This window comes from Rhamphochromis longiceps, linkage group LG6, assembly GCF_057381845.1.
Source record: "Rhamphochromis longiceps isolate RC_006_pf linkage group LG6, R_longiceps_female_GT1.1, whole genome shotgun sequence".
Taxonomy (NCBI): Eukaryota; Metazoa; Chordata; class Actinopteri; order Cichliformes; family Cichlidae; genus Rhamphochromis; species Rhamphochromis longiceps.
In genome coordinates, this window is record NC_140562.1 from 36738447 (window position 1) to 36748983 (window position 10537).

At 42.3% G+C, this 10537-nt stretch overlaps 1 protein-coding gene across 1 annotated transcript; it reads right to left on the minus strand.

Moving 5' to 3' along the window:
• On the minus strand, positions 1-8194 carry LOC146668573 (scavenger receptor cysteine-rich domain-containing protein DMBT1-like). Its single transcript, XM_085408850.1, has 14 exons — positions 8100-8194; positions 6862-7635; positions 6338-6769; positions 5635-5949; positions 4741-5172; positions 4010-4324; positions 3314-3745; positions 2513-2827; positions 2148-2356; positions 1733-1881; positions 550-792; positions 302-461; positions 128-203; positions 1-20 (listed from the first exon to the last, which is right to left on the minus strand). The coding sequence occupies exons 1-14, from the start codon at positions 8161-8163 to the stop codon at positions 1-3; spliced, it is 3936 nt and encodes a 1311-aa protein (XP_085264976.1). The 5' UTR covers positions 8164-8194.
• Between the last annotated feature and the right edge of the window lie 2343 nt (positions 8195-10537).

A 10537-nucleotide genomic window follows, 5' to 3' on the forward strand; every position in this document is an offset into this window, starting at 1 on the left:
TCACTCAGCTGGCTTGTCCACTAAAAAAAAAGAAGAAGAAGAAAAAGTTGATATGGCAGTTATTAGTTTAATATAAATCACTATGTCAAGACATGAGCTCTGAATCCAGGTTTTAATTCATACTCACAAGTGATCGGTCCAATGGTGACGGGATTCATAAAAGCTGAGTTGGAAACAGAGCGATGTGCCCTACTTGTGCACGACTGCAAAGGGCAAAAGAATGAGAAAAGAGATATAGGATTTAAACCAGAGAAACCATTTTGGATTATGGAGTACTGCTAAAATGAAATGTGGAACTCACTGGTACACAGTTGTACTTCCTCTGGTTACACAGGCTGAGGCTGCAGTGAAGATATATGTCTCTGTATTCACCCTGGAGCAGGAAGAGCAGAGCAGAGAAACGAGCTCGGAGGGACGAGCCGCTCTCAACTATTGACACCTTTAGGCGGTCAGTGGGACACCTGTGAGACAGGAGGGAGGAGATCAGCAGGGTCCACACACTTCACTGTATCTCACAAAGCATTGGTGAGGTTGGAGAGATGCACATACTTGTTCTGGATGAGAGGATATTGTGTGGGATCATCAGGGTTTGGTGAGTGAGTGGCATAGCAGTCCTCCAGAACAGCTGCCAAAACTGGGTCTGTGTCCTCCACAGAGACGCCCACGTACAGAGGTGAACCCACTGGGAGGAAGACTTGGCCTGGTGGATAAGACTCAGTGTAGTTGGAGTTGCGGAACAGAGACATGGAGGCTCGAGCTTTTGGACCCGAACCTGAAATTCCTCCAGTGAACCTGACAAAGGGAAAGAAAATTATATAATGCAATGATCTCTCAGACACTACTTGCTGCTATTCTGTCTTTTTCCTGGTTTGTGTAAGAAGACAGCTTTGGATTTGTTTTCTTCAAAAGTCTGATGGTTCGAGCCCCAGCTCCTCCAGACCATATGCTGGAAATGTCTTTGGAGATGGTGCTAAACATGCATCCATTGGTATGTGAGCATGTGCAGATAAAAAGTGCTTCAAGTGCATATAATCAAGTAGTTGAACAAGTGAAATAGCACTGCCTAAATAACAGATTATATAGCTGATTTAAATTTTACACTAGAGTTTTAATCCAGTAAACATGTTTTGTTATGTTAATTGACAAATCTCCCTTTCTGACTGGAAAGAAGACTTTGTTTATTTTATTTTATAAACTTTATTTTATAAAGTCCAAGATATATATGTATTTTGAGCAAAAAGCAACAAAGTCTCTTGAGGAAATTGTGCGACTAAAAAGACATTTGCACTGGTAAAACGCTGCCTCCTGGTGGTAAATGTTTGTTAAATTCTGCATTGAATAATTACAAAACATATCTTTAAACTACAACTAGGCAGCAAACTGTTAACTGGATTGAGTAAACAACTTAATGTGGAGCTTTCTAAACAAACTGTAACGCTGTTTGGAAAGTAGCCTCACAGCTAAAAGCACTTAAGTTTATGCATGAAGGATCTGAAAATGACTTTCAGTGGTCATGTTAAATTACAAACAGCTCACAGTAATGCATGCTTACTCTCTCATAAATGGTTAAAAGAAACACACACAGTAAACAAGATTCATCTTAATTATTGCAGTTTGGTAACAGAATAATTGAAAAGAGTGGGGTAATAACTATACTATTACACACATGAGAGCCCTGAATTTTAGAGCTACATATACTAAGTGATGCTGCAGTTAAATTCAATGAACTTACAGGTCTGGCCTGATAGCTACATTCAGGCTGGCGTCTGTGTCCAGGGGATAAGCACAGGAGAAGGGAAGACCCACAGGAAGAGCGAAGGACAAATTAGTCAGAGGGTAGATGAATAAACTGTTGAAGTAGATGACATGTGTGCTGTTGGTCTGAAAGACAGATGATGACATTTTCAGTCAGTTAAGAAATCATGTCACCTAGAGAAAGTCTAATCACCAGAGACATGTCCACAGGGGTTAATACAGTGAATCCTTCTGAAGTCTCTGACTGCTGTTGCTCACTTTTTTCTCCTTGAATAACAAAAAGGCCATTTTATGCCAAAACACAGTCTACAGCCATCTTATCACAAATTAATTGCGCAGTAGTGTTTTTTAATGGGACAGTTAAACAATAGGAAAAAGAAATAAGTCTTTACCCTCAGCACATTTCCACAGGCACCTGCCCGAGCCTCCATTTCATACCAAACATAATCATCACGGACTCTGACCCAGGAACAGTTGCTGGAAGCCAGGTTGCCCGAGAAGGGGTTCAAACCGGAGGATGACATGCTGCCCATATGCAGACCAACTTGGATTTTATCACGGCCACAAATTAACTGTGAAGTCTGGAGTGGAGGCTGCTGGACTAAAGAAAAAGACATGAGGTCACTAATAAAAAATGAAAGCAGATGAAATAGGAAATACCAAATGAGGCCAGCATGAGTACTTCAATGTCATAATATAAGATAAGATAAAAGATTTCATTATTTCAATTTTTCAGTATGTGAGAACTTTAACTTACATTCACATACGACGCTGGCATCTTCATGGTGACCACAGTTGTGGACTCCAAGCCCGTTGTGTCTGCAGTCAGTTATTGATGATTCATTTCCAAAACAGTATACATCGTCCAACCAGATGGGTCCGCTGCCCTGTCCAAAAGCTGCACTTTGTAGCGCTGAACGAGCGCTTCCACAGCCCAGCTGTCTGCACACCACTTTAGCATCATTCAGGTCCCAAGAATCATCACACACTGTGCCCCACTGTCCATCATTGAAGACCTCCACTCTGCCAGAGCAGCGGTTCTGACCGTTGACCAGCCTCACTGACGAAGCAGCTAATAGAAAACCAAAAGAAGGAACACTGTCAAATTTTACTGGAATATTTTTCAATAGTAGTATCTGTACTTCTACTTAAGTACAGAATTTCTGTACTTTTGCTACCTCTGGTGGTGCTGTAAAAGATGACACCACTACAACATGTCAGTACATGAAACCTCTTGCTTCTTAGATATTCCAGGATCACCTATAAGTGATATTATTGCAAAGTGGAAACTCTTAGGAACCACAGCAGCTCAGTCACAAAGAATCATCCTATGTAAAGTTACTGAGCAGTGTCTCTGTGTGCTGAGGCACATAGTATGTTAAAATGTCCAACACTCAGCTGACTCAATAACTGCAGTGCTCCATACCTCCTCTGGCATTAACAGCTGTTCAAAAACTGCGCAACAGGAGCTTCTTGGCATGGGCTTCTGCTCTGTCTCAAAGCCAGACAGTTACAAAGTTTGATTCCACTCTTCATAGCTCCACATGTTCATATTTACCTTCACAGACGACACCAGCATCCTCAGAGTGGGCACAGTTATGAGATCCAAACCCTCTGTGTTGACACTCAGAGAGCTTTGATTCATTGCCCGTGCATGTGACTTCATCCAACCAGATGGGTCCGTTGCCCTGTCCAAATTGTGCATTTGTTGGTGCTGATAGGACCGTACCACAGCCCAGCTGTCTACACACCACCTGAGCATCCACCAGGCCCCAGGCGTCGTCACACACCGTCCCCCACTGTCCACTGTGAAAGATCTCCACCCTCCCAGAGCAGGAGCTGTTTCCATTAACCAGGCGGACCTCCCCCTCGACTGCTGTGCTGTTGCCCACTGGTGTTGTGGTAGTGATGTTAGCGGTCACATGTGTGGTGGTGAAGTTCTGTGGCCTTGGTGTTGTTGGAAAAACAGTGCTGTTGATTCCTGGTTGGACTGAAAGAAAAGTGTCTTTGAACTCAAAGGACAAACTCAGTTTGCACTTCCTTCTACATTAATGAGGGAAAGCTCTCATTAGAACATCTCAACATAATTGTTTTCTCACCAAATCCTTATTTACTTTGCATTTGACTCCATGTGCTGCACAACAACTTTATATTTAAATGGTGATTTAGAAACAACAAATGAGAATAGTTTTTCTCATCAGTTAGATGTCAGCAGTAAGACATGGAGGGTACCTGAAAAATGCATAAAATTTACCTTCACAGATGATGCTGGCATCTTCGTTATGACGACAGTCGTGGACTCCAAGCCCGTTGTGTCTGCAGTCAGTTATTGATGATTCATTTCCAAAACATGCTACATCGTCCAACCAGATGGGTCCGCTGCCCTGTCCAAAAGCTGCACTTTGTAGCGCTGAACGAGCGCTTCCACAGCCCAGCTGTCTGCACACCACTTTAGCATCATTCAGGTCCCAAGAATCATCACACACTGTGCCCCACTGTCCATCATTGAAGATCTCCACTCTGCCAGAGCAGCGGTTCTGACCATTGACCAGCCTCACTGTTGAAGCAGCTAATAGAAAACCAAAAGAAGGAACACTGTTTATGGGAGTACTTCAGAGGAAATGTAGATTTATTAGAATAATATAACAATATAATAATATATATAATATATAATAATATAACATAATCATCTTTCTACCATTTATTTTACTTCAGCTGACAACATGTTATTTTAAACTTATTTTTAATTTGTTGGTAATTTGATAGTTCTTGGGGGCAGGTTCTGGATTCATGGAAATATCTTCATAGTAAGTTTATCTTTATTGAAAAATTTCTCATAATTCAAGACTAAAAGAAAAAATTGTTGTGTGGATAAAAACCTGTAGTAGTATGTAACTATAAATCATCTTAGTTCAGTGTTATCCCAAATGCACACACGAACAAAGTTGGATTTCACTCTCTTTAACCCCACATGTTCATATTTACCTTCACAGACGACACCAGCATCCTCATAGTGACCACAGTCATGAGATCCAAACCCTCTGTGTTGACACTCAGAGAGCTTTGATTCGTTGCCTGAGCATGTGACATCATCCAACCAGATGGGTCCGTTGCCCTGTCCAAATCGCGCGTTTGTTGGTGCTGAGAAGACCCTGCCACAGCCCAGCTGTCTACACACCACCTGAGCATCCACCAGGCCCCAGGCATCGTCACACACCGTCCCCCACTGTCCACTGTGGAAGATCTCCACCCTGCCAGAGCAGGAGCTGTTTCCATTAACCAGGCGGACCTCCCCCTCGACTGCTGTGCTGTTGCCCACTGGTGTTGTGGTAGAGATGTTAGCGGTCACATGTGTGGTGGTGAAGTTCTGTGGCCTTGGTGTTGTTGGAAAAACAGTGCTGTTGATTCCTGGTTGGACTGAAAGAAAAGTGTCTTTGAACTAAAAGGACAAACTCAGTTTGCACTTCCTTCTACATTAATGAGGAAAAGCTCTCATTAGTACATCTCAAAATTATTGTTTTCTCACAAAATCCTTATTTACTTTGCATTTGACTCCATGTGCTACACAACAACTTTATATTTAAATGGTAAATTAAAACAACAAATGAGAATAGTTTTCACATCAGTTAGATGTCAGCAGTAGGAAGTGGAGGATGGTGAAGATGACAACATTTGTTTTGAATTTATTTATAATTTGTTGCTAATTACATAGTTTTTAGTGGCATTATCTGTGGATCCATGGAAATATTGCCATAGTAAGTGTATCTTTAGTTAAAAATGGTAAATGGTAAATTAAAGCAACAAATGAGAATAGTTTTCTCATCAGTTAGGTGTCAGCAGTAAGAAATGGAGGGTACCTGAAAAATGCATAAAATTTACCTTCACAGATGATGCTGGCATCTTCATTATGACGACAGTCGTGGACTCCAAGCCCGTTGTGTCTGCAGTCAGTTATTGATGATTCATTTCCAAAACATGCTACATCGTCCAACCAGATGGGTCCGCTGCCCTGTCCAAAAGCGGCACTTTGTAGTGCTGAACGAGCGCTTCCACAGCCCAGCTGTCTGCACACCACATTAGCATCATTCAGGTCCCAGGAATCATCACACACTGTGCCCCACTGTCCATCATTGAAGACCTCCACTCTGCCAGAGCAGCGGTTCTGACCATTGACCAGCCTCACTGACGAAGGAGCTAATAGAAAACCAAAAGAAGGAACACTGTAAATTTTAATGAAAGGTGGATGTATTAGAGCAATATAAAAAACAACACAATAATTTTTCTACTCTTTCTTGCATTGACTGACAGGTGACAACATTTTATTTTGAATTTAATTCTATTTAGTTTTTACTGAATTGGGTTCTTGGAGTGATTTTGTGTAGAGTTATCGAAAAATTGTCATGTTATGTTCATCTTTATAAAAAAGGTTACTCATAATTCGCCTGAAAGAAAAAATACTTACCATGAAAAGCCTTATAGGTAAAAACCTGTAGTAGTATATAACTTTAAGCCATCTTAGATCAATCTGGCCCCAAATGCAGTCGGTACAAAGCCGAACTTCACTGCACATGTTCATATTTACCTGCACAGATGACACCGGCATCCTCATAGTGACCACAGTTATGAGATCCAAACCCGTTGTGGTGACACTCGGAGAGCGTTGATTCCATGCCTGAGCATGTGACATCATCCAACCAGATGGGTCCGTTGCCCTGTCCAAATTGTGCATTTGTTGGTGCTGAGATGACCCTGCCACAGCCCAGCTGTCTACACACCACATGAGCATTCACCAGGCCCCAGTTATCGTCACACACCGTCCCCCACTGTCCACTGTGGAAGATCTCCACCCTGCCAGAGCAGGAGCTGTTTCCATTAACCAGGCGGACCTCCCCCTCGACTGTTGTGCTGTTGCCCACTGGTGTTGTGGTAGAGATGTTAGCAGTCACATGTGTGGTGGTGAAGTTCTGTGGCCTTGGTGTTGTGGTAGGTAAAACAGGTGTAATTGTGTTCACTTCTGTTTAAAATAATAATAATAATCATGCACTCAGAAACCATTGAACCAACTGAATCATCAACAGGTTAATCATATTTAAAGCATAGGTTTACCTGCACAGTATGCAAGGTTGCATGTATATGGCTTCACAAGTTTGTAGACATAGTAGTTTGCATGGCAAAGTTTAACATGGATGGTGTGTGACTGAAAATGGCAGCAGCTGCCACTCCAATCATTGCACACAGTGCGATTCACAATTTCACCTGACCATGTGGGATGAGGTTGTGTTATCCACAAAGGCGCATGAGTTCCACACCTGTTTGATTCGACACACCTCTCTGGAATACGAGCACTGGTTTGATTCAAAAACAGGCGATACCAGCCTTGCCAGTTTATATATTGATCACAGTGTAGGACCTCAGTATTTGTGTTATTTGTTGAACGCCAGTCATCATTCAATGTTGCATAGTTCTGACAAGGGTCCACACATTGGGAATTGATGCAGTCCGTGCCTGAAGGACAAACTGTGTTCCCACAGTAGAACCGGACAGATTGGGAAGAGGCAGCTGCTCTGTTCTTGGAGGAAGGCTCCGGACATTCGTATGAGCCTGGCGTGTTGTGGCAAATCTGAGGTGGTGTGCATGGTGAGTTTGGGAGGGAACACTCATCAGTGTCCACACAGCCCTTCTCTGAGGACCAGTGGTAACCTCGGTCACAGCAAGAAGAGTCACTGCAGAGTTTTGGGTCATAGCAGGTGAGGCCATCACCTACAAAGCCATCTTTACAGATACATGAGAGGGCGTGGCCGGTGAAGGTGTCACCTCTTTCCTGTGACTCCAAGCAGGTGGCTTTGCCATGACATGAATCACAGCTGGTCACAGGAGTCCCTGCAGACAAAATAGTCACAGCATTTCATCTGTCACAGCACTTAAATACAAGTAAGACTTTTTGATTCATAATCATTTTGAAACATCTTTTGAAATCTCACCACAGTGTAAAATAGCTGAATTTAAAAAGAAGAAAGATTTGAGTAATTTGTTGTAATTTAGATAATTCATCAAAATAACTCTTTGGAGGCATTTCACGTCACTGTTGAATACTCTTACTGAATATGAGGTAAATATTTGTCTACTTTCAAACTGATATTTAAATAACATACCTTACCTAAAAAATTTCTAAAGGAGAAATGTGAAAATGTAAAATTAGCAAATTCATTATAGTTTGTCTGGAGCAATTATTTAATTAGTGTCTTAATTAGAGGCACAATAATTGACAAAGGAAAAAGTACCATTATAATAATTACATCAGTCCATTTAGAAAATGAATTTATGTCTAACTAGAGATGATTTACCTGAAGAAGTTCCTGTGAAAATATGCACAAGTATGAGTAAGAACAGTCCAGAAGGCGTTCCCATTATTGATCACATCCACGACTCAAACTGCGTGAAAAAGACAAAGGAGATGTTTTAAAACTGCATTTTTACATTATGCCATCTTATTCTGTATTAAATCTATAACTTCTGATGTGTCTGTACTTACCCTGGAGAGACTCTGAGAATCCAGCGCTTAAGCTCACAGAGAGTCTGAGGATGAGAATTTATTGGCCTGTTTCTGTGTGCAAAGGACAAATAGAAGTGATTGATGGGGAAATATATAAGTAGGTAAGACAAAGAACTTATTCATATGGCATCAAAGGAGTTACTCATTAATCTAAAGAACGAAAAAGAATCACGTCCACAATGAAAGGGCACATCCACAAAGCCCAAGTCAGTCATTTTTATGGTACAACAAATTGATGTTTGCACAATCCAGTATTTTCTCACACTTTGCTCATTTATAACCATCTCAGAAGATAAAGAGTACACTAAGTTTTGTGCAATGAAGCTATCTGCCCGACATTCAGAAATGTTGTTTGATCCAATATTCTTATCTCAAGATCCTGTTGGCATCTAGACTTTCAACTATTCAATATTTCCAGTGACATCAGGTGAACCCTGCTAATAATCATGCATGAATCAAAATGCCCCAGCACATGTAAGTACTTTTACAGTTAGACCCAAAAGGTTTTGGATAAAGACTTGCTGTTGTTGTAAGTTTGACCAAACATTGATGTTGTGAAAGGCTTTCATCTTTAATATGAGGGGCTTTACAACATTTTGCTTTATTGGTTTAGAACTTACAGCTGCTTGTGCATGTGTTTCTTTGCCTTCAGGTTTGTATTGAAAAGTTGCTCTGTTGGATTGAAATCGGCAGCTCAACAGTCTGACTGACGTGGCCATTGATTATTCCTTTCCTTTGTTCTGAGAAATTTGGGGGTTGCTTTTGCAGTTTCTTATCATTATCTGAACAGAGCCATGCATATAATCCATCTATTATTCTTAAAGACATCTCTTCACTGTAAACTGACAGTCACACACCTACCTCCTCAAACGTGTTCTTGACATGGTTAGATGTTATGAAGTTATTTTTCTTAACCAAGGAAAGAATTCTGTGATCATCCTTTTTCATCTTCTGAGCTCCTTCAGGCGTTTTAATGTTGCTAAGCTGACCAGAATGTACCAGATTGTTGATATATATATATATATATATATATATATATATATATATATATATATATATATATATATATATATATATATATATATATATATATATATATATATATATATAAATGAATAATAGTAATGGGTTGCAGCCACAGCTACCCTGGGGCAGACTGACAGAAGTGAGGCTGCCATATCGCACCATCGGCCCCTCTGGCCAACACCAGTAGGCAGTAGGTGAAATGTCTTGCCCAAGGACGCAACAACCAGGACAGAGAGCCCGGGGATTGAACCGGCGACCTTCCAGTTACAGATACGCTTCCCAACCCCCTGAGCCAAAAAATTCCCCACTCGCCCCTGCGGGCGGTCAATCCTTCAAGCTCGGGTCCTCTACCAGAGGCCTGGGAGCTTGAGGGTCCTGCGCAGTATCTTTGCTGTTCCTAGGACTGCGCTCTTCTGGACAGAGATCTCCGATGTTGTTCCCGGGATCTGCTGGAGCCACTCGCCTAGTTTGGGAGTCACCGCACCTAGTGCTCCGATTACCACGGGGACCACCGTTACCTTCACCCTCCACATCCTCTCGAGCTCTTCTCTGAGCCCTTGGTATTTCTCCAGCTTCTCGTGTTCCTTCTTCCTGATGTTGCTGTCATTCGGAACCGCTACATCGATCACTACGGCCGTCTTCTTCTGGTTGTCTACCACCACTGTGTCCGGTTGGTTAGCCGCCACCATTTTGTCCGTCTGTATCTGGAAGTCCCACAGGATCTTAGCTCGGTCATTCTCCATCACCCTTGGGGGCATCTACCATTTTGACCTTGGGACTTCCAGGTTATACTCGGCACAGATACTATGCCGGCCACTTGGTTATGGCGTTCCATGTATGCCTTACCTGCTAGCATCTTGCACCCTACTGTCATGTGCTGGATTGTCTCTGGGGCATCTTTACACAGCCTGCACCTGGGGTCTTGCCTGGTGTGATAGACCCCAGCCTCAATGGATCTTGTGCTTAGTGCTTGTTCCTGTGCTGCCATGATTAGTGCCTCTGTGCTGTCTTTCAGTCCAGCTTTGTCCAGCCACTGGTAGGATTTCTGGATATCAGCCACCCCCTCTATCTGCCGGTGGTACATACCGTGCAGGGGCCTGTCCTTCCATGATGGTTCCTCGCCTTCCTCCACTTTCTTGGGTTTCTGCTGCCTGAGGTATTCACTGAGCACGCTGTCAGTTGGGGCCATCTTTGTGATGTATT

What these genes read in the sequence shown, in the direction of transcription:
- LOC146668573 (XM_085408850.1), bottom strand. Translation starts at nt 8,163, where the DNA reads ATGGGAACGCCTTCTGGACTGTTCTTACTCATACTTGTGCATATTTTC. An exon ending in TGCTGGTGTCGTCTGTGAAG is followed by an intron (nt 4,325 to 4,740) that starts GTAAATATGAAC and finishes GTTTTCTATTAG; the next exon opens with CTGCTTCAACAGTGAGGCTG. An exon ending in GTAGCTATCAGGCCAGACCT is followed by an intron (nt 793 to 1,732) that starts GTAAGTTCATTG and finishes TCCCTTTGTCAG; the next exon opens with GTTCACTGGAGGAATTTCAG.